The following is a 24,988-nucleotide window of genomic DNA, read 5'->3' on the forward strand; positions in this document are numbered from 1 at the left end:
CTGGGACCAACTTGTGTGTGATGCCTGTGACGCCTGTCAGGAGCTGGGCCTCCTCCCAAGCTACAACTTCCAAGTAGTAAATCTCAACCTAATTGACAAGGGGGGGAAAATACACAAACCAACCTAAGGGACCGGGTGACAGTAGCAGCAATGTGAGGACCAGGCACTCCCACACATGCTGTTCTTGCCTTATTGGCCATGTCCCGCAGGCTGAAGGACATGCAGAAGGTTGGGAGAGGTGCCTTATGTGGCCCACACACCCAGACGTGACTGCAGTCTGTATGTATAGACAGGCGAGACAGAAAGGCACAGGAAGGAACGACAGCTATCCCACTCCGTGGACAGGGAAGAGCAACAGAGACACAAAGTGAACCATGCAGCCAGCCCTGAGGTTCACAGATTCATTGCTGTTAATTTTGCTATTTTAGAGGTGGAAGTGAAGGAAAAAGTGGGGGCAGGACATAAGGTTCCCATCTGAGAGCAACCAGCAGCTCTTTGCTTTCTGCCAGGTCAGGGGGAGGAAAGCAGCTGGTGGACAGCACCACCACGGCCACCGTCCCCAGCGTGGGGATACTGGTGCTCCTGGTAATTATGTGGCCCTACCATGCAGAGTGGAAAAGCAAGGAAGACACAGCCACAGCAAGCCCAGGGCTGTCTTCCCACCTCCAAACAAGTATTCAAAAGCTATAATAGGTGAAAATGGCTACTTGCTATTACGAAATTACTTAGTTATGACAATAAACCCCAGCTGAGCCATAGAGGAGATGCACAAGGAGAGCAGTTTGTCCCACCTGTTAAGTGAATATACGTGCAGTTATAGTCTCCCCTCCACAGACACATCGTTATACATTTAAGCTGTGTTGCCACAGCATGGTGACTAGGGCTCAACCTGCAGTTATTAGTGTGGCTCCAGGAGTTATAATCTAATACATGTTGACACAGACACCATAAAGTGTCCTGTGCTCCTAGGGACACAGCCCAGCGACTCTTCTGACGAGCCCCTGAGTCTTGCATTACAGAAGGTCAGGCAGCACCGCGCTCTTTTGCAGCCTTCTACACTGAGCAAGTGGTTGCTGCCATAGATGGCTCAAGCAGAAAGACAGAGCTCATTGCAAAGGGAAGTCATCATTTCTTAAAATGACACAGGTGTCACTCATCCATCAGTCCCCATGCCAGCAGCGACCTCCAGATATCACTTGCAATGCATCTGTCTGCTTGTACTTAACACTCCCTCTGCTATGGCAATAAATACGACTGCAGAGTAACTTAAGTTTTCTTGCAGTCCAATCTATAAAAAGCAGCCGACTGTCCTTCCTTCTCCCAACACTGCGCTGGGTTTCCTGATACTCTTGGAAACCTAACAGGGATTTTATTGATCAGGCTGGCACTGGGTAGCTATAAACATGAATTCTACAGGGTCAACACTTCTCATCCCCCTTTCACCCTCCCCTCCATAACCTGCCACCTGGTTGTATATTCAACTCAAATGTCTTCAGCCAGCATAGTGGGAGAAAGGTCCTATTCAGAGATGCCTGAATAAGGAAATAAGGGTAAACTTCCCACTTGCACCTAAAATGGGAACAAACCAACTTGGCAAGTTGTTATTCTCAGACACATCCTAAATCCCCTTTCCTCCTGCACTGAAAAGTTGCTTGCAGACTAGGCAATAGTCAAGGACATGCTCCAGTTCTACACAACTGTAGAACAGAAAAATGAAGACAAGTTTAGCTTTTGCAAGTCTCACCTGGTCTGCAGCAAAAGCACAGGATCCCCCCACGGTATGTACATATGTCAGCCTTGTTCTTACTGCCATCGGATAGCAGCCTCTTTTTCCAGCACCGTCACACCTTCTCTGGATTAAATAACTCCACACTCAGGCCAAGACCACTGGTAGACACCCACTTAACTCCTCCTAATGACAGGATCTGCTACGAAAACTCCCAGTTTCCCCCATTCTCCCTACGAGGTCACGTGCTTTTCACAAAGCGATCAGAGAGGAAGGGCCAAGTCTTATTTCTCAGTGTGACATTTGTGCACAGAACTGCTTTGCCGAAGAAATACTTCATTATTTACTGCATGTTTTTCCCAGGGAAATACATACTCAGGCCTGGATATAATCTTAAAATTAGTTTGCGAGGACATAAGGGAACACAAATGAACTAATGGCTTGCTCCAGTAGAGCAGTTCTGCGCTGCTCACGAAGGGGAAAAGCTGCTTCTCCAACACAACCCAAACTGGAGCATTTAAACGTGTGCACAGTGTCTCTTCCCTGTATCACATACAGGTATAGAAGGCTCTGCACACGCTAGGTAGGAACTAAGCTGCCGAACTTCCCTCCTTCCAAGCTTCTCCAGAAGCATTTACCCAAGGCCGACCATGAGCTATGAGGCAAGACGGAGAACGTCGTGTTCCCAGGGCTGGCCTCGCTATCAAGCAGTAGCTGCATTTGCTGAAAAACAAATTAGAGCACGTTAAAAGGCTTCGCTTAATTAAAAATAAGCCTAATAGTATCACAAAGGTAAAAGTAATTCAATGTGTTGGTTAAACACTAGGAACAGAACTGAAGTTGGTAGGACTGCTGTGTGCACACTAAACTGTTTTATTTTTAAAGCGTGCTAATGGAGCAAGAAGAAAAGTAATCTGAATCAGCTTTGTAATTGCACGGTGTATCTTGCAAATAATCACGAAGCATCTGGGGCACAGGTAAAGGTCAGCACAGAGAATGTGCAGAAACGCATTTTTAGAGGTCAATCCCTGTGAGATGCATCATCACCATTTTCAATTGCTGTGAAGAAGCAAAACTGGAAAAATTCAGGTTTCTTCCCTCCTCCCAGGTCTGTCTTTTCTCCAGCTTTACAAACAACACCTTTAATAGCCACCTGCAAGAACAAAGCAGAGTAAACCCACAGCCATTCCTGGGAATCCACCCTAAAGCCCGGATCAACTCTTGGTAGGACACCAAGCTCCTCTCAAGTCAAGTCCACGATTTCCATGGGCCATATTTCCCCTCCTGCGAGCAGGAACAGGATGCAGCTTTCAAACAAAATAGAACTACGGGTCGCCAGCAATTTCTCTGCTTTGGCAAGTGACAGTTCAGAAGAAATCAATCTGCTGGGTGCACCAGATTTGCCTATGTAAAGCTAGACCGGAAAAATTAAAGAAAAGATGGAAGAAAATTATGGGAGGAAACCTGCAGCTAGCCCCCTTCATTACAATAAATAAAGTGGTCAAATAAGCTGCCACCAAAATTTAATATACTTGATTGCTTGGTGGTTTTTTTTTTTTTCCCCCATTTTTCTTTGCAGTCTCATTCCTGGTGCCTTCAAATAGAAAGCAATGCTCAGTTTCACTTTTTGAGCACTATGTACTAGTTCAGGCTTCCTTACTTAAATACTTGAAAAGTAATTGTAAGGGCCAAAAAAGCACAAAACAAATTACTCCTTCCTTGGCACTCCGGTAGCAGTAATGCTCTCGGGAGCTAACAGCAAAACTTCAGGTTCCATGCTAACATATGCCTGCTAGGAAGGTAGAGGCCATTGCTCCAGATAGCTTTTAGTTGTTCCATTTTTAATGTCCCTGCTGCATGCCAAAACACATTCTTCCTGAAGACCTATGCACTGGATTAACTAAAACCAACAGAATTTCCACCACCAAGTGCAGCAAAAGCAGGATCGGGATGCAGTGCCATGCCTATCTACGTCCAGTTATTTGGAGAATGTGAATTAACATTGAAGCCTCCATCTGGTGCAACAGATTGGCTGGTGCACTTCATCCCCTGCTAATTAATTGATTAAATCTACTGAGTAGCGAGAGATTTTCTCCTGGTTCTCCAGTTTTGGCAGACAAGCTGATGGATCCCACATCTGCCCAGCAAGATGTCCCCGAGGAAGGGCTCACGTTGACATGAGGCCACCAAGGACCTTAGAAGCACTTCCAATGGCAGACAGGAAAAGCCTTGATGAGGAGCATTTTGGAGAGAAGAGGCGGCCAGGTTTACCTGCCACATCTCCAAACACAACCTTCACGTGAGGTAACACACAATAGCCCCACCAGCTTTGGAGAAGAATATTCACCGAATCACAGAATGGTTGAGGTTGGAAGGCACCTCTAGAGGTCATCCAGTATTCCAAACATATTCCCAGCATATTCAATGCGACTTCCTGGGAAACGGTCTTTCCAAACCACATGCTAAGACAGGTCTCAGTGATCCATGTGCTTATGGGTCCGGGCCCATCTCCCTCCTCGTGTGGGTCAGTGAGGCTCCTTTGTACACTTGAGGGGCGCACACCAAAACATACAGAAGTGCAAGTGTCCAGGAAGAAGCTCCCTTGGACGCCAGCAAGACGTGCATCAAAACAGAAAGCTGCTTCTCCTCTGGAACCATTTGGCAAACAGCTGAGCTGCAGGAGTCACAGGGCAGCCCTTCACCGTGTGAGCTTCAGCTGCGAGCAGGGTACGTATCCAGCAGCCCATCTTTGAGGCAAGGAAATTATTCTGATTAAAAACGCAATTAAGGGTTTAATATATACATAAAAAGACATTTTGGGGCTCTGCCATTGCCCCAAAGCCACCTCAGCAAGACAGGCCAACAGCAAGCTTGTGCAGGACAGGATATTAGAGACGTGAGATTTGGGTTATATGCTCCCAAAGAACATATTAAAAACACAAAAGCCATTTACATCTTGCCCACGGAATGTGGATTTGTGCAGGGAGCCATTCCGGCACAAGAATTAGATCACGTTTCTTTACAAGGAGAGACCCACACTCGAATGGTGTCAGGGACTCGAGCTTCAGGAACCATGAAGGAGGACTGGGATGGTTGTTCTACCTTCAAGGTGGGCTCCAGCTCCACCTTCAGCAACCATGGCGGGACATGATGCAGAAGCTGCCAGAAGGCTTGACCTTGACTTTAAAACAAACACTGGTTGCATGGAAAACAAGTGCAGAACAAGATGTCCTCCTCAAGCAACTATCCTGCCGGCCCTTCGCACCGCGAGCTGCCCTGCCCTCTCCCTGCACCATGGTGGGCTTGTTAAGCAACCCTTGACCACAAGGTAGAGCCCCAAGAATGCTCAGCCTCTACTGACACAGCCGCAGCCCACATTCGTTCCCTGCCCCAGTATTTCATGGAGATAGCTTGGCCTCTTCAATCTATCAGTTTTCTTATGGAATGTGAAGGTCTTTTTCAGGTGTGGAGGGCAGCTGGAGGCAAGGGAGAACTTTCTTCTCCAAAGGCAAAAAAAGTCATCTGCACACGAGTGATCTCCATAAGGCCAGGGAGGAGGTGAATTGCAGGGGCACTGAAGCTCAGGCATGAACTGGCCCTTCCCAGCCTCCCACACCAAGCTGTCCTGCCATTCCTCACAACCCGGTTAAGAAAGCTACTACCTTTTTCCCAAATCTCTATCTAGAAGGTGGTTATGCAAGCCTGAACACAGAGGAACAAACAGGTCCAGGCTTGTCTGCAGACAAATCGAGAAATCTGGGAGCTAAACAGGGACATAAGTGAAGTATTTTTTAAGCGGAACTCATCTTTTAACACCAGCCTTCCTGTTTCAGGCTGCCCATTTTTGTGGCCATCAGGACGCAATTGCCACGACAGTTTCCCACCCAAATCCCTACACACACACCTCTGTTTAAATGTTGCCTCCTGCATAACTGACGCTAAATTTGGGAAGTCAGTGTCACTTGTCTTAACAGTGTGGGGTCAAACCTGAACTGGGAACATCCATATGGACCGGCCCTTCTCCAAACTTGGGCCAAGAGGCATAGAAGTCCTACACAGGCTCCAAGCGGGCCCTCAATCAGAGTCAGATCTGAGTCTGTTCTGTAAATAAACATACAGCTAAGACATAAAACATGCTCAAAAAAAGTATTTTTCTTCTCTTGCATTTTCCAACTTTCATTTTTCAAGGGCAGATGACTGTACTTGGGATTCCACTTGGAATATGCTAGCATTGCCACTTCTGTTCTGCTCTCTCTGATCTTGTGATACATGTTCTTCTTAAATTCTCACACTATAAAAATAAATCACAACAACCTCAAGGGTATATATACATCTTAGGTGTCTGAACAGGAGAGAGATAAAGTACACATGATGCATGTGTAGCTACAGAGGCTCAATCTGAAACATAAATAAAAATAATTGCTATTTTTTTTTTTTTATTCTGAAGATTTTAAAAACACCCTCACTGTTTTTGGAAGACTGACTGCCTATGTATAGCTGATTTAAGTGAAAAATGTTTCAAGCCATTTATCTTGCATTTTTAAACTCCAGAATCCTACACGGAAAAGAAGCCACAGGCACGATGGGGTTGTATAAACTCCCTGCCTACAAAGTTTGCAAGTCACTACTGCAAAGTTACTATTATTTTTAATACTGGCTTTCTATAACTTGCCGAAAAAGTCGTATATCATAAGCCTCTATCATAAGGTTTTAGAACAGGACTACAGGTTTCATCACCTTTAATCCACCAAGTTCAGCTCTGAAGGAATTCCTGGACTTTTCCTCTGGTTCTTGTTTTGGAAAAGCTTCTGAGCAGAACCTGGCTGCAAACCAGTGCCATGCCTTATGTCCCCACAGGGCATAAGTGTATCCCTAATCACTGGAAGCCCTCATTTGCACAGAGGGAGTGGAAGGAGGAAAGAAAGGCAGCATTTAGGAAGCTGGGCCTATATCCCCAGTGAAAAACTGGAAGCACCGAGGGCCTTTACACACGTAGGATTAGGTGAACCTGAATGGTTTGCAAAGAGCTGGTTATGGAGCTACAAGCGGAGTGGGGAGGCTGTGTTCCCGATCCGTGCTTTCCAGACAGGTGCTGGGACCACTGTGCTCAGCCACCTCACTTGGCTTTTGCGATGGGCCGCGCTGTCTGGTGATGCGCAGCTCGGGAATCGGGCATTAGCTCTGTGCAAGGAGTGGCGCTGGAAGCGAGGGAACAGCCGTGCTCGGCTCCTGCTCGCGAGTCACGCGCTGCCACAAGCAGGGGTAGTTGTCCCGCTGGGAATTCTGCGGGAATTCCACTTGCACAGACTTAAGAGAGAGGAAAGAACACACAGAAAAGATCAATGGTAGAGGGGATTTCTAGCAAGAGAGAAAAAAAAAACAAAAATAAATGAAAAACTTGGTAGTTACAGTTGACAAGAGAAAACTGATCTAGCAATTCCCATATTGAGCCTGCAACTTCTGGCCAAGCTCCAGCATTGATCCCACCGCCATCCTGCTGTCTGTACCCAACATCTCCCAACCTGCACTCAAGGATCACACATGAATCCTCTCTGCAGCCAGCAGCTCCAGCCCAGACCCACTGCTCCAGGAACAGAGCTGGGCCCAAGTGGCATTTCTTTAAACTAGCAATTTTGGGGAGAAACCAAATCCTTCCAAGATCCAAAGCGTAAAAGAGAAAGAATTCAAGAGGAGCACGCCCAACAGAGAAAAAAATATACAGGGGCCTCCCAAAAATATACACAAGGGCCTCCTGCACACAGCGACATAAGACTTTACAAGGCTGGAGGGAGCAGGTGTAGTGTTTATGGTATGGTTTACAGTGTATGTCACTCACTGCTCGTCTTGCCCGACAGACCGCTGGGTTGTTGGCACGGTACTTGCAGGTGACCGCAAAAGGCGGCGAACTGAAGACAAACCGTCAACGGAGAGGCTCGAATCTTTTGCTGAAAATAAAAAAAATAAATGCAATCCCTAAACCACAGAGAAGTCTGATTTCATGACACCGCCTAGTTGAGAGCGAGAGAGAGAGAACAAAGAATTAGTTTTCTATATGGCACCAAAGGAAGGGGTTGCATATGGAAACACAGGAAGAGTTCTCCTAGCTTGTCCTCTGCAGAACTGGAATGCTGCTCTGCAGATAACATCATTTCAGGAGGTGCCGTCTGATTACACAAAATCCACAGGTAACCGTAAGAAAAATGGCTTTACGAACCTGTTGCTTCAAATCTTAGGGACACAGTCCATCTAGAGTGCAGATTCATAACTGAAACTGCTCACTGGCCTCCACTGAAGGAAGGAGGGAGGCCAAGGCTTGACAGGTTTCTGGGGACGCTATAGTGCCAGGCCAAGCTCTCCTTAGGGAAGGCATATATTTTTCCATGAGAACCAGGTCACACAGCATCACAGGAATCATTCTGTACTCAGATCAATAAACAGTAAAACACCAGACACACTTCTGTTTCTCCACAACAGAAATCCAATAGTGTACCAAGGTTTCCAGGCCAATCACTGCCAGCACATCTTAAGATGAGTCAAAATTCACTGGATTTTTGTAAAATAAACTTCAGATTCGTCTGAGGTTGGAAAGAGCAAGGGCCATGGAATTTCAGTTGATATGTCAAGCTTTATCCTAGAGCTGCGGGAACTCTTTACCTATTTGCAAAAATGTTGGAGCAAGAAAGTCACCCTCAAATTTTTCAACCAATAGGGACAAAATCCATCCTATTCATTACATTAATGACAAGACAGTTACTGCTTTCTGCTTTAAACCAAAATTCAACCTAAATTCTCAATTCACACAAGTTCTCCTAAGCTCTTAACTGTCATTTTCAAGTCCAAGGAACAAAAACATTTCTTTTCACTACTTTTCCATCAAGAAGCCAGTGAAGGAGCTGGGCTCTGAAACTGCAGCACAGAGCCATCCCAGAGTTTATTTTGTCAGCAACTACCATTCAGCAGGCAACCTCATTTTCGAGGGCAGTGATAAGAGGGGAAGAGGTTGAAGAGCCCAGCGTTGGCCACCTTCATCTGGAGCATCAGCACCCTCGTGCTCAGCACCAGGCATGTTCTCAAACCATCTATAAAGTCAGCCATACCTCAAAGCAAACTGAAAGGGGCCTTGTCAACGCAGCAGTTATGTTTCAAAGTTCATATTGGCATTATTTCACATCAGGTTTCGGCTCTCCAATTCAAACCAATGGTTTTATTTTTTATTCTCGGGAATGCTTTTCCGCTGCATGCAATGCAGTTACCTGCTAACCCCTCAGACTGGGGGCCTAAGGCCATTTGTTGGCTGCAAAGCAAGTGGAGCCACTCAGTCTCCCCCCACCTGCCTCCGAAAGCTACCTGAACAATATTTAGTTGTTTGGAAAGTAGGCAGCAAACTCCCAGAGAAGTGGGAAATATTCCCGTAGAAAAGAAAAAGCTGCACTTGTAATTATCAGTATTTTCTTATTACAAATCTTGATCCTGGGGACAAGACATGCCCACTCCGCACTTTTCTTTCTCTTGCTGTTGCCAGAAACAGCTTATTTGAAGTGCACGCAAAGCTAGGTCTCTGTACGGAGCACTATTTTGCAGTAACTTTATCATATTTTGTGTTTCTTCGCAGAGACCAGACCTGTTCTTTTCAACGCTAGAAACAAAGACCCATGTCCTTTGGAATCAGAAGAGTGAGCCATTAATTAACAAGAAAAGCACGGCCAAATGTTTTCTCCTGCAATTCAGACATATCAGAGTCAATCCACACCTCCCCAAAGCACGCCGGAAGATGATAACACTTCGCAGATGACGTGGAGGCGTGAGGCAATAAATCTCCCAGCAGAAGGTTCCCTCCTATTTTAGTTCCAGCTGTCACTGACTCGGAGATAAAATCGTCTTTCCAGTCGCCACGCAGGAGAAGTGAACCAAAGCGAACACTCTGACACGGGAGGCTCTGGGTTTTGTTCAAATCCCCGTTGCAAAGGGCCATAATGAGGTTAGGTTTGCTAGTGACTGGCAGGAGCCTGGAGAGCACAGATGAGCAGAAATCACTGCCTTCAAATCACACAGAATCACAAAAGGCTGAGGTTGGAAGGGACCTGTACAGATCATCTAGTCCAACTCCCTGCTCAAGCAGGGACACCTAGAGCACGTGACACAGGGTTGCAACCAGGTGAGTTTTGAAGATCTTCAGAGAAGGAGATTCCATAACCCCCCTGGAAAACCTATTCCAGGGCTCTGTCACCCTCACAGTGAAGAAGTTCTTCCTCATACAGAGATGGAACTCCCTGTGTTCTAATTTATACCCACCATTCCTTGTCCTGACACTGGCCACCACCAAGAAGAATCTGGCACCATTCTCTTTACATTCTCCTCTCAGGTATTTATACATACTGATAAGATCTCCTCTCAGTCTTCAGTTCTCCAAGCTGAACAGGCCCAGCTCACTCAGCCTTTCGTCATATGAGGTGCTTGTGAATGCTTGAAGAGAATTGATTTCGGCTTCTGCTTCCAGTAATGGCACGTGGACAGCAGTTTCTTCAAAAGCAGGGCATGAAACCTGCCTGGATGCCACTTTGTTCTGTATGTATGAAAAATACATACAGACGCACAAGTGCCTTCCTAGATGCTTTCTTTGACAATCAGAAAGGTTCTTGTTATTCCTGGAAGCCCAAGGGGGTTTCTCTCAACCCTATGGACATTTGTCTCCGAGCAAAGCGAGTAGAGCACGTGTCTGCCAACGAAGGCAGCAAAGTCAGGAAGAGAAGAGGAGGGAGGGAAGAAAAAGACAGATGTGGAGGATTTAAAGTGGCCAACACAAGCCCAGACTGGACACCCATACTGAGAAGGGGCTATTCCAGCAGATGATGCAGGTTCCTTTAAATGGGACTTGGGTGATTCTGAAAATACTACTGTGTACCTTCCCTTAGAGGTGATGGAGAACGAACACTAAGTGGGGAGAAAATCTGATGCTGGGAACATTTGCAAGTGCTTTATAGGCTGGTTTAGATTCATTTTAAACTTTATGTAAGACTAGCCTAAGTAGTGCCATAAAATTCCTTCTTTGTCCTTTCCCGGTGCTGATCCTGCGAGGAATGTGTAATCAGCAACACATTAAAAAAGGCGGAGACAAGCACCGCTCTATTCTGAATCCAAGCGCTATTCTATTCCTGTCATTGCTTTTTTCCAATACAAAATTAAAGCCAAAGATAAAAAAATCCTTTTAGGGATGGAATTAAAAAGAAAAACACAAAATGAGCAAGGGGAACCCTCACAACACAATACTAACAGCACAGACAAGATGCGCCTGCCCTACAGGCTGGAACAAGACAACGACCATCCCCATCCTCACAGCCCATTTCTTCACCAATGGGTTAGTTCCCTCCCTACAAGGAGGCCTCATCATCTGAGCACATCCCTGGGCAGCAAAGAAAGGTGAAAGAACAAACAAGCATTTCTACTCCAACATCAAAATTAACCACCCCGCAGCAGTGCCATTGTTCCTGGCCCTGGAGTGGTGCCACAAACCGATCACCTGAATGGTTTGCCTTCCCCAAAGGACTTCCCCCAAACCTAGAAGGCACTCAACAAATTGTCAGCAACCTCAACACCACCAGAAGTGGGAACTGTGACTCAAGACCAGAGTCCGTTAATCGTTTTAAACTCCACAGGCACCTAAAAATCCCTAAGGAAAATGCATGGCTGCAGCCAGCGGGAGCTTGGAAGGACACAGAAGAGCAGCAATGTGCCATGAGAGGCTATCAAACATGCATAAACAGCCAAGGATGGGCTGATTTAAACCTCCCAAAATACTGTAAACATAGAAGAAAAATGAATTTTAAGCATATGCTCATGTACCTCTCAAAAGGACAAATTCACACAAAGCCCTTTATGCATATGCACATACAGTATTTATTATTCTTGACATCTTTTTTCCCTGCCTTCCTCCCCCCGCCGATAATTATGTCATTATCACCTTTACAATGGGAGACACATTCAAAACCCAGTGCTGTGCAAGATCATTAAAAACTAATAGATAACCGCATTGTTTCAGGAGCATTTCATATTTAAATTATTGCCCAAGAGTACAATTCAAGCACCATGCAGAGGAACAAAGCCTTCCAGAGGGGTCCAGGACATACCAGGCCCCCTTGATTTAGTCATTCAAGGTTGATTTCACACCCCTGTGCCCAGGAGAAGTATTTCTGGCTCTCGACAGGGCGTCGCTCAGGGATTTGGCACCCAACGCAAACTCAACACAACGTTCTAGGCAAACAGACATGTAACGCGGGGACCAAATTGTGTTCAAGAGCTTTCCCCAAATACGGCACTGACACAAAAACAGTTCCTACGTAGGCGGCTGGGGTAGAGGTGGCTTCACTAGGCTGGCACATCCAGCTAACCCCTCACGGGGGGGAATTTTGTCCTGCGGGAGCACCTGTCCACACTAGCCCTATTCTCATCCAATGACAGAATTTTGTGGCTTCCAGTTGAGGTCAGAGCAGACTCGAGGCAGTTCTAAAGTCCTGAAGGTTTTCTATGATTTACTGCTGCCAACAGCAAGGATCATGCGAAACGCTCATGTGGAAACAAGGACCAATAAATCATGAGAGGAGATGGGCTTTTTCCTCCATACAGACATTACCTCTCTCCAAAAGATGCTGTTAATCTCTCTTCCTTTCCAAAAAAACCCCAAACAAAACAAAAAACAAAAATACAAACCTCTGTCGTGTTTACGTGAGATATTAAATCACAAGTTGTAACGCTGCATGGAAAGCGGCACCAAACAGAACAAAACTATGCTAGCAAAACCAACAAGGGGTTGACACACAAGGACAAAGCCAAGTGCATGGCATCAAGTACAAGATTTGACTGGACAAAGTCTTACCAATCTGCTTGAGCGGACTCGGTCTAAAACTAGGGTTGGATTAGACGAGCTCTGGAGAGTTTTTCCAAATTCAAATACTCTGGGAAGATTTCCTGTTTTGGGAAGATGACGAGGTACACAGGACAAGCACCACCCACCAAGGATCAAATGGGACTACCACCTGCCACGTTGTTGTGGGACATCCATCCTCATTTCCTCGGCCAGCCTTGGGCTTTGCCTGTTTTTTTTCCCCCTGATCCCCTCTCCAAAGGGACCATAAAGGCAGCATTGGTAAAAATGAATTCTTGTTAACATGCTTGCACTCTTTTTCTCATCTAAGAGAATGGTTGCTAGCAAATTGCAAAGCACTATGAGATCTGGATGCCAGAGACTCTGGAGAAGGAAAAAAAAGGGCGAAAATATGAAGCAAAGCACACAACCCCTCTGCATTGAAGATAATACTCTGCTCTCTAGGAATACAGCTGTTGTATACCTTTGTGACTACCCTGACATGGACTGCCAACACTGCAGACCAAATCCATTTCACATGCCAGAAGGATCTATTCCTTTCAAGAGGAATCTTTACAGACAATCGACGCTGCTGAGTTTTGCCTAAGAAAAGACCACTTAAAACCAACCATCCATCTCAATTTGCGTCCCCACAGTCCCTAAAAGATAAGTTTGGCAAAACACGTTTCCAGCATGTGCCAGGGGCACCAGACGGCAACTGTTCTCAGAAAAGGAGATGCCATCAGGACACAGCTTCACACCTTGCAAGGTAGGCAGAAGCAGGCAACCCCGGCATATTTATGCTCTTCAGAACTTAGAAAAAATGCTAAATGGCTAAGAACACGTAACACAAAACATCATCCGAGTATAGCAAAAACTGTCCCGTTGTTTATTCCTGTATTGCTGAGATGAGGAATAATTCTAACATTCCCATTCTGCACTCAAGGAGCTTAGGCAAGAAAAAAAGTAAAGCACATTTTACCTTCAGAGATCTGATTTCAAGCTATCCAAAGTAATTTCTGGAGCAATGTCAACCTTGGTGCACAGATGATAACATAAGTAAAAATTAATACAGAAACACATTTGCTGCTGAAACTCCGAAGAAAACAAGTCGATCGAGCAGAAATCAGTGACAGAGCAACTGGAATGGACCTTCTTACACAGCAAGTCAGATTTTGACAGCAAGAGTATCTTCTGCAAAGAAATGAAATGTTTCATTTCCAATTACTCAGTTTAGTTCAAGGTGATCACTAGTTCATTCCAGGTTGAGAAATAAATTAGAAACGGGCGGGGGGGAAGCCAGTAAACTTTTTTTTCCTTCCAGTTTGCAAACAAGGTGGCAATGTGGGAGGCTGAGATTAGTAACTCTAGTGTCTTGACAAATATAGGCTGAAGTCACCATCGGTTTAGTTCATTAAATACAACCATAGTAAATTGGTCGGTTGTAAATTCAAAATAGGTTGAGATATTTTTTCTGAGTATTCAGCACATGTAACACTGTTTCTTAGCTAAAAAAAAAAGGAACAAAAAACATAGTAAATGAAAATACTTGTTTTCCATGTTATAATCATACTCCAATTTCCACCCAAAAGCAGCCTGAAAAAGATCACAGCTAAAAGATTAATCATGTAATAAATAAGTCATCCGTCATCATCATCTTCTAAAGAAGCATAAAGGCTGAGTAAGTCTATGCTAATGTATAAGCTGCTTAGGTGCATACCGAGTATATCCTTCTCCTTATTAAGGATAACCTTTTTTCCTTCTGCCAAGAGTACATTTATTTGCGAGTGCTTTAAATGTTATCAATAGAGGAGAGTCAATCTTTCTTCAGGAGGAGAAACAAAAACTACAGATGTGAAACAAGAACAGGGGACATTTCAGGCAAGGTCTCCAAATTGTCAACTTCAACTCGCCCTGTACAGCTGTGGCATAACTGAGGGGTGAATGCTAATCTTTAAACCACAGAACTAGAATAACTGTGCAGTCATCACTAAACCCAGATTCTCCATCACAGGATATTTCTGGAAAGCTGGAACAAAAAGATAGGGAAGACATCTCACACCTACATCTTAACTGCTCAACCACTGTCAAAACTTGCAAGGTTTCCCTTCCTGTCTTCAGAAATTCCCCCCAGCATCTTTTGTTAATTCATCTATTTGAATACTTTATGTAAGACTTAATGGTTGCCTTTTACTCTAAGTGTCCTGGTTCACAATATTTTAAGACATCTCTAGTATCCTCTGCAGCTAGGACACCACAACTTTGCCAATAACGAAAGAGAACGTTTTCTTCATTTTCTTCATCATCACATCTTGATCAAACACATGTTCATATTGACATAATGGTTGGGCTCCGACTTCATAAAAAACCCGTACTGGAAGAATTTGGGTCAAGGACAGGCTAGTAGTAATAAAAGTTTGTATGTCCTCACGGTGGCCAGCCAGTAGGTAGCAGGGACCCTTTACGCCAGCTCTTCCATTCCACTGGGGAAACCTGAATGGAGCATCTCAAAAGCCTCCCAAAAGTTAACCCATGGTTGCCATCACTAAACCCACCAGTTCACTCTGTGCTAAAACACAGATTTGATATCTCAGCACTGCTCCCGAGAGCCCTCTCAAATGGGGTACAGTTCAGAGAAAGACTTTCTATTTCAAACTCCAGTTTATCTAACAGATCGAAGTAAGGAAGTCTATTCTGGTTGGTAAGGAAGTTTAAACATTCAATGCCTTTTTTTTTTGGAGGTAAAAATAAATCTTTATCAATTAGTACTAAATATTTGTTATACATCAGACCACAGAAGTGAAATTGGTAGTCTCTGTTATCATAGTCAGCACAGTAAAGCTTTGCACAGAAAATATGAAATAAGCCGAGGTACAGTCACACACACACACAAAACTTCTTTTGTGCCACAACAAAAGATTCTGTCTGCTAATGGTTTTCTCTCTTAATAACTATATCTGAGTTAGTTGCACAATATCAAGCTGAGCTCAGGGATCAAAGAGAGGGCAGATCTTTCCACTTGGAAACAATAACTGTGAATTGCAGGCTTGGCTCTGCCGCTTCCTCACCTTCCTCTAGAGATGTTCCTCCTTCACTGGCCTTCAGCTCTCAGCACATCAGGGCTGGAGGAAGCTCCCAATGCCAACAAACAAAGAACAAATCTGCACTGTTCCCTCAAAAAAACAACAAAAAAACCCCCCAAAAAACGCATCCCCTGCCCAAATATATTAAATGTGCAGAATGATTAAGGAGTTGTGTAATACACAAATAAGTTAGCATGCTCAACGAACACAAGAAAGAGCTGAATTAAGCAGAAAGATTTACATACTTATAGAGCACAAACAGGGCATTGTCAAATAGTTCCAGTCATCAAAAAGAGCCTAATTTAAGTTATAACTCAGTGGAAGGAACAGCCTGTGGATTCAGACCATTGTGTTGAGGAATAACTCGACTGTTGCCTTCTGATGACAAACACCCAATAGTCGGGCTGTTCCTGCAGCCCTGCAGTGCTCTCCCTCTCCTCCCAGGATGCAGGAGCACCCAGGCTTGCAGAAGAGCTTGTCTACAAACTTACAAAGGCCACATTTTTCATTTAAACATCAACTCTCATCTGAAACATCACAATAAACGTGCACAGCTAAAGAGTGTTTTAATGAGTTGTACAGCAAAAGATATTTTTTCTGTATTTTTATTTCTCAGCTCAACATCAGTAGGCACCAGCACTGCCTTGACACCACTGATTTCATCCTTCATGCCCAAATGATTCGTTACGTCCATGCAACAGCCCTTCCAATAATAGAAACAGTTTACCCTGGTAAATAAGGAATAACACCTACCACACTTCAAACTACAGTCAGATATTTATTTATTTAGAAGGCCAACATCCAAGTTCAGAGAGGAAAAAAAAAAATCTTAAAAAACAAACAGTCCCGAAACAACGACTAACTTCTACACCAACATTTCTCCAGCAACACATTGCTTTCTGGCATTAAGCCACGGGAATCCAGTGCTTTTGTTCCACCCCTTGAATCTCATTTAGTGTCTAAGCACTTAAGGATAAACAGGAGACCATCCGGAAAGAAACCTGCTCTTCCCAAGGCTTCAGGTATGAATATATGGGAGAAGGTCCTTGCAACTGCAGCAGCAGTTTGAGCACCCAACAGTCCTAAGCATAGATGGAATTCATATTCACAATCACATAGACGGCATTCATATTCACAATTTGAGAGCTTATATTCTTCATCTACTTCCCTGATCTCCTGAATGTCCTCAAACGATGCATGGATACATTTTATGCACTCGTTTGTCCTACTGTGCTCCAAAAATCCAAAATAGATTTTTTATCGCAGCCTCTCCAGTTGTAGGACTCGGAGACAGTAAACAAGCAAGCAGGGAATGAGAAACACTTATATTAATAGCAACAACACGCTGTTCATAAGCAGAGGTGTCATTTATTACCAAGCAAAAGGGACAGATTACCAAAAATACCATGGCAGAGTTAGCAGGACGAACAGACCTGGCTTCGCCCTTTGCTTAGAGACCACAGAAAATCCAGCTTGGCTTATCCTTGTTTGCTCCTCCTCACGTTTGGAGAGGAAGGAAGGTTTCTCAGCACCTCTCCACTGCATGATATGCTGACACAGACGAGCAGGGACAGCTCTTGGACCAAGTCATTAGCGTTTAAATGGTGCCTTGCTCCCTCAGCTAGATTATCTCCTCGTCTCCTCCAAATTTTTATGTTCTGCACTGGATTCAGGAAAGCCAAGGCTATGCGTTAACTCATTGACTCCATATGTTCAACCGTCCTCTGCAGCGTTAGCCAGCGATCGGCAAGCAAAGGATTAGCACGTTATATAGGCACAGGGCTTGGCAGAGCCTGATCTCACTTCATCTCAGGACCTCACCTCAGCTGTACATGTTTTTACACATGCTCAGAAGACAAGGTCATGTTCATTGTGCCCTTGCTAGCACACACTGGGAGCTCACTGGAAGCCTTAGCCAAGACATGACGTTCGCCTGCAGTCAGCTTTAATTCCAGGTGCTAAAGGGAGACATAATTAAAGCAGGAAGAAGAAAAATCCAAGGCAGGAGCACGGCAGCACATTAGTGTGTCCACCAAATCCTCAAACTGGTCATTTGTGTTTCGTCACCCAAGAGCAAGAGGTCATTTAAGGCTGACTGAGGCAGCAGAAAGGAGATGCTTAGATCAAGCAAGAGGGATCCAGACATTATGCACATACAAAAGGAAAAGGACGCGATGCTAAAACCCAGCGGCAGTCATTATTCCCACACACGCAAGTACACAGAGCACCTTCGAAGCAAGCAAAGTCCTTGTCAGCAATGACCTGACAAGCCAACACAAGTGGAGAAATCCTAGGCTAATGCTGAGCACAACGACACGATGATGAGACGTGCCAATCTGCAGCACCCGACCCCAAATTACTTGGGAGCACAGCTCAAATCAGTAGGTCTGCACTTATTTACCCATGCAGAGCATCACCACTCAGTGTGGCCACTCTGGAGCTTCACACTTATTTGATATGGGGATACCTGCCTTAATGCAACTTTGCATAAAACGACTCACATATAACGTTAAAGTTGTCATTAGTAGTGTTTTTCTTTCAGTGTTGCTCAGCCCACCATTTTATTCACTGCTGGTCTCACCTCTTCACCTCATTAACTGCTTTCTTGCTTCTGGCCATCAGAGTAGTTCCAAAATTGCTGTTCTTTGTTCAAAGAAAAAAAAAAAAAGGCTGCTATTGTAACAGAAGCTAAATTAAAAGACTCATGCCATGAACCAGGGCAGACTGTAAGTGGCAAAAGGCCAACTAAAAAGGAGATTTGTTATTTTCCCTTCCCAAGAGGATTAAGAAAAATGTACAAGTTTTCAAAATTGTTCCAGTCTTTTTCCCCAGTGTATGTGAATATGAGAGAGATTCAAATTCCTCCCAGATTGCTTCTCCGAAGGAACAGCCTATGCAGAACTGCAGAGTTTCTTGCCTTGCTAACATTAGGACAACAAATGATGTCCCTGCCACCACGCTGGAGCGCATCTGTCCCACAAATTATTACCTCTTACCAGCAATCTTGCAGCACAGGTAAAAACTGCTTGGGGTCTCACTGGGAATAAAAAACATTGTGAGTAAAAGCAACTGGAATTATTGTTATCTCAGCAGTGAAAATGAGTAGGGCTGAAGGCCACTCTTCCCCAGCACCTCCTACTTGGTCCTTCTTAGATGGGGTGGGTGGAGAGAGGCATGCCCTTATACACCATGTGCTGGGCACCTTTGCTTCCTAGGGGACTAGGGAGAAGAAAAAGCACATTCATAAATCCAGCTACTTCTCTCAGAGACCGCCAGCCTGCTTGTCCACATGGTGCCCTCCAGAGCAGAAGGTCCATGGGGCAGGAACCTTGTTTGCCTCATGGTATGGAAAACAAATAAACAAACAAAACACATAACAGCAACACTTGGGTACAACCAACTGGCCCCAAACTCCCAATCAAGGTTTCCCTTCTCACCTCGCCATCCCCAAACCTACTTCAGAGACACCACCACAAGCAGAAAGAAGAGACAGACGAGTTTCTCATACTAGGCACAAGAGCATTCCACAAGCTGAATTTTTGTCCCTTGGACAAAAGGAGAGGGGCCAAGAAGCTTCAGAGGTGGTACAGGGGCTGGCGGCAGTGCTGGAGCAGCCAGTGCTGCTTCCGCTATGGGCAGGATGTCCTAGGAACACAAGGAACACGCAGGACCATCAACATCGCCCAGCCTTCATGTAGGACATGCCAGGGAAAGGAGAAACACAACTGCATCAGTCCTGAACTCAGATCAAAGAAAAAAAAACAATAAAAACAAAATGCATCTAAAAAAAAAAAAAAAACTTCTCTATGCATCAGAAACTGCAGATATCAATACTTAAATGCTGACATTAATACTGACATTTTAAACACCGAGAAATAAAACATTCTGCTTAGCACCACCCTGCCCCAAACCAGGGGCCACTTTTAACTAAAGGAAAGAATACATCTTTTAAAAAATAGACTTTTTAGATTTAGGAGCTGCTAACAGCCTGTTGAGCAGGCAGGGCCAGCGGTAAACAAGGTGCCGAGATGCACTACCCTGCAGGCAGCGCGCGCGGGCCAAGTGGGACGAGCCCCAAATCGGAGTGAAATTTCAACGCACCAAGTTGAGCGGTGAGATAAGGGGCTGTAATCAAATTACAGCACAAACAGCTCCATTCATCCACGCGCGGCCGGAGCGGCTCCGAGTGCCGGCTGGGATCAAACCCTCCATAGAGTGAAAAGCAAATTCTGGGGCTGCTCCTTGTTTTCCTGATGCTCGAAGGAAAAACAGCCCCCATCTTTGCACCACAATGCTATCCGGGGAGAAGGGCACAAGACTAATTATCGGGCTAGAAAAACAAGAAGAGTTGGACTTCTAGTATTTACATTCCCATTCCTCTTCCAGAGGAGACCCACAAAGTCAACAAGGCGACCCGAGGCATCCACAACATATTTGCAATGCAAGTTGTTTTAATCCGAAAGGCCTAGGCAGAGTCCAGGCATCCAATAAACCTGCCTGAGCCTATTTATTTTTTGCCCCTAAGCAAATATATTCTTCACAGCACCTTCCACTACATATACAGTGGAATACACTTTTTTTTTTTTTGACGGAAAGCCACCACAACCCATCAGCACCAGGATTTTGGGGAACACTGAGCACAATACCTGCGTTTCCTCCCCTTGCAGTGCTGGAAAAAGCACCTTCTAGCACAAAGAGGCATTTGGACCATTCACTCTTTTAATAAGTGCTGCAAGCAAGAACAACAACTGGGGGGGGAGGACAAACCCTCTTCCTCCTCCTCCTGCTGCTGCTCTCGCTGGTGTCTTTGTTGTCCAGGGCTCTTCCCGCAGCCCCTTTGGCTCCCCCCACCTGTTCCCTGCACCCCGGGGTAGGGAGGCAGGAGCTTAGGGAGCAGGGGGAGGATCCAGAGCACTGCAAATAGGGAGCGCTGTAGGAAAGGGGGGGTGGAAAGGAAGAAAGGAGGGAGGGAACGAGGGAGGGGGTGACTGCTCTCTCCCCATCCTGCACCCCCCCAAATACAGCTGGCAAGCAGCAATGAGGGTGCCTCGCGCACCCGCCAGAGCCCTGCCCCCTTGCAAGGGGGGTGTCCCTCAGCCCCACACTCTGAGCAACGGCAAGGGGGATGGGGGGGGTCCCCAGCACCTTTCCCCATTGCAAACAGAGCCCCCCGACTCCAACAGCACCCGGCGCCCTCCTAAAGCAACGAGGCCACCCGCCCCACCCTGCAAAGAGGGTGCCCCCCACCCCAGCACCCTGCCCCATAGGAAGGGGGTGTGGGGCGCAGCATCCTGCCACTTCATGGGAGGGTCAACCCCAGCGCCCTGGCCAGGGGGGCGCCCCCAGCACCCCGTCCCATCCCAAGGGGGGCGCCGCCGCCCCCTCGCCAGGGGGCGCCCCGCGGGCCCGCACCTCGTTTTGGAGGAGAGGAAGGCGAGCTTGATGAGGCCGTAGGTGAAGAGCTGGATACTCTCCTTGGCGATGCTGGCCACGCGCAGCCGGTGCTCTAGGATGTGCAGCTCCATCGTTTCCTCTTTCTCATTTGTAGTTCATCTACCCGCGGCGCCTATTTTGGGGCTCTTCAATAGCGAGGGGGGTGTGGGGGGGGTAGGGAGGACGCTGCCTGTCCCCCACGCCGTGTCCTCCCGCCGGTGCTGCCGCGGCGGAGCGGGGAGGCCCGGGCCGGGCCGGGGGCGCGGGGCCGAGCGCCGAGCAGCTGGGCTACCCGGGAACAAACAACTTGCCACTCAGCGCGACCTCGCGCGCATGCGCGGCGCCGCGGGGCATCACGGGACTTGTAGTCCGCGGCGCCTCACTCCCCCACCCCCTCAAGTCACCGCCTCTTTATTTATTTATTTATTTATTTATTTATTTACTTACTTACTTACTTACTTACTTACTTACTTACTTACTTTTCTCTCCGTTTAATTGCACCTTGTACTTAGACCCTGGTGCCAGAGGGTTAGGAAATCCCCAAGACTGCGACTGTGAAGGTTTTGGTAGCTACTAAGGAATTAAATATCTGTACCTTGCCCTGTTTATTTCCCTGTGTTTGGTTGATATGGGCCCTGGGACTATTCCTATGCATAGCCAAAAGGAGAAAAAAAAAAAAAGGCAAAATTTTTTTTTTTTTTTAAAGCATTTTGCGATTTTTGCATAAAAGTAGTAATGAGGTAAACTAAGGTACAGACCCATGTCCCAGTGCGGGTGGCCAAGCACCTATCCAGCTGCTCTCCTTCCCCATGTGGACAGGGCAGCATCAGTGGTGGTGAACCTCAGATTTTGGGCTGGTGGGAATATCGAGTTCTGCTCTGGAGATATTCAGCTAAACTAGATTTTGCAGCCCATTTCACTGGGGTTTGTTCCCACAGGAAGGCTGCACGTCTGCCTTGCGCCAGAGCTCGGATGATGGTGCTGTGATTTGGAAAGCTGGAGAGGGGTTTAATCTGATCCCAGCGCTAGCTGGAGGTCTTGCTCTTCAAAGCATTGAGTGTGTCTGTGCTCAGCTACGAAAAGTGCCAGCACCTGCCCCTGTCCCCGTGGGTCTCTGTTATCTCTGCTCCTTGCAGGCCAAAGGAAATGGCCAGAGATGAAACAGGCTCCATCGAGGTTGCTCTGAGCTTGCCAAGGAAACCGGAGCAGCACAGTCCGAATTGCTTCTAGGAAAGGCTGCAAAACCTCCCTCTTTGTCAAGATTTTCCATCACGAGCAGGAATGCATGTGGAGTTATCAAATGTTCCCTTTCTCACTTCAAGGAAAAATATTCTGCCTCCAAGCAGAGCTTTCTTAGCCCAGCGAGGCCAGAGACTCCCGGAAAGCCACCGGGGACTGCGCTATTACCAGTCTAATTACCACCGAAAAGGCCTACGCACAACAGTGAGAGATGGCAGAGCGGGCCCAAAGGTAAAATAAGAGGGACCTTTTGAAGCATGTGAATCATCGGAGGCTTTTGCTCTGCTTACGGAGAAGGAGAAAAGAGGCCCTCAGTGAAGTCATCTGGATTTACTAAAAAAAAAAAAAGAAGAATCAAGCAAAAGAGCAAAAAATTCCCCAAACCCACAAAGCATTAAAAGAACCCTTCTTCGTTTTGTAAGTTTACATCTGGTGCTCTCCAAAACTACAAGTTCTTTCCTGGGTCTGATCAACCGCTTGAGTTTTCCACATCCCCAAGGCCTCTCTGAGCTGCAGGCCCCAGTGCAGACCTTAGGCCTGCACGAACCTTCGTGTCCTTGACCAGAGGAAGCTTTAGGGAAAAAATAAAAGCCTCACCAACCCCCAACCCCATTTTCTACACATGAAACATATGCCCAGCTCAGAACAGGTGGGTTTTTCTAGCTCAGGCAACCTGGCAATGAGCCCAAGACCTGTTGGGTGCCTCAGCTCCCATTGTGATGAATATTCAAACCTCACTTGCTCTTGCTGCCAGGTCTACCCGGGACATTTCATTCAGGAAGCAGTGGAATATTTTGTTATTATGGATAGGACTCTAAAATATCTTTTTTTTTTTTTAATCACTGCTGTTCCAAGTCCTTCACATTTTGCAGCTCAAATGGAGTCCTGGCCTAGATGCAGCGCTCTTTTGTGCAAGATATTTTATTAAAAAAATGAACATGTTCTGCCCACATGGCTTCCAATGTTGGCTGCTACCAAATACACTGGGCATCAAGAACCAAGTAATGAAGAGAATGGACAAGAGAACAGGAAGATGAGATAGCAGCACAACAAATCTCAAGGTACCTCTTGCCTGGATGGAGAGCTCTTTCTCCGCACAGCACACGCAGGAGCGGCTCTCACTTATGGGTCATAGAATCATAGAATCATTATGGCTGGAAAAGACCTTCAAGATCATCAAGTCCAACTGTAAACCCATCACCACCATGCCTCCTAAACCATGTCCCGAAGTGCCTCATCTACATGCTTCTTGAACACTGTTGTCTGGAAAAGAGTTTTGCAAAGAGTCTAGGTCAGAGATGACTGATGACACAAGCATGGGCTACCACAGTCCCCTGGGGCTGGGGTAGTTCCCTCTCCCAGAGGATACAGACTGTACTTGAACAACTGAGTAGTTTTCAGGCATCTCAGCATCTGCTCGTGGCTGCATGGGGAGCAGCTCTCTCTTGTTTGCCCTGTGGCACTTGCTGGCTACAAGTGAGGTCTTCAGAAGGAACCCAACACTTTAGGGTAGCCACTAGCTCAAGAAGGTGACCTGTATTTTGGGGGAATGTCACCTGAGCTTTGACCTTTTATATCAAGAACGGTGTTCAGTGACTTCACCAGCAGTCATCTGTGTGACTCCAGTAATCGGGAGTCTTTTGCCTGAGTGTTAAATTGCTTCCAAAGCAAACTGCAGTCTAGCACTCCAATCTCTGCATGCAGCTTCCAAACCTAACTGAGATGCTTAACAACAATGGGTGTTTCAGGGGAGAAAAAATGAAAAACATAGGAACAGCTTAGGTGAAAAGAATGTAATTATGCCCAGTGGCGAACAGTTCACCAGGATCCACAGTGTATGTAGATAAGAAAAAGGGAGGATTTCTGATCATGTGTGACCATGTGAGTCATTATGTTTTATGCAGTTACTACAAAATACAGTTGGATATTTTAATATTATTTTGTTTAGATAGGGTAAGCAAGTTCTTAAATCATTTGTTGTCTCCTCTATACCATTAAAAAGCCCCCAATTACCCTATTTAGATCTCATAGATAAAGCTATGGAAGCTTTTTATGGATGGATTTTAGTATGCAGTATCTAAATTCCTGGCAATAAAGTCTCATTTTCAGAAAATAAGTATAATTTAAATTAAAGTCCCTCACATGATTTGCCTGACATTGCACTGTGCAAACCCAATATTTCTCTGCTGTTGGCAGAATTACACTTCTCTTTCAGAGATATCTGAAGTTCAACAGCATCTTGACCTCTGGCTAGGACTCGTATCAGCTTCTATGATCTAAAATATGAAGACAAATCCTAATGTGAATGATATAATGCCAACCCACTGGATAAATACGCCCAAGGCAAGATGGAACCACTGTCACAGCTGTTTTCCTAGTTTGCTTTTCCATAGTAGATGGAGCATATGAAGGCCTTAACACATTTGCAGCTCTGGTGTAAAACTGAGGTCAGCGCATTTTTCTGGGGTCCCTCTCAGACTCGATACACAGGGGACATTGCAATCTGCTTCAGTATCTGAGCTCAGAGAGTACCATTTTGAAAGCAGCCACATTCAAAGCTTTGAGGGCTGGAGGGATCTTCAGATCAGTCATGGGCTTTGACCAAAAGGGAAGCCATGAGGTTCCTCAACAGCCTTAACCAGTTTATTC

At 45.8% G+C, this 24,988-nt stretch overlaps 1 protein-coding gene across 1 annotated transcript in view; it reads right to left on the reverse strand.

Annotated features, from left to right (window-relative positions):
- Positions 1–21,292, reverse strand: part of CASTOR2 (cytosolic arginine sensor for mTORC1 subunit 2) — a 72,680-nt gene extending 51,388 nt beyond the window's left edge. The window contains exon 1 of the mRNA XM_026050167.1: positions 21,080–21,292. Coding sequence (XP_025905952.1) covers positions 21,080–21,192 — 113 coding nt within the window. The 5' untranslated portion in view covers positions 21,193–21,292. The remainder of the gene's footprint in view (positions 1–21,079) is intronic.
- Positions 21,293–24,988: the final 3,696 nt, after the last annotated feature.

This window comes from Nothoprocta perdicaria, unplaced genomic scaffold (assembly GCF_003342845.1).
Source record: "Nothoprocta perdicaria isolate Ctin4 unplaced genomic scaffold, notPer1 scaffold_66, whole genome shotgun sequence".
Lineage (NCBI taxonomy): Eukaryota > Metazoa > Chordata > Aves > Tinamiformes > Tinamidae > Nothoprocta > Nothoprocta perdicaria.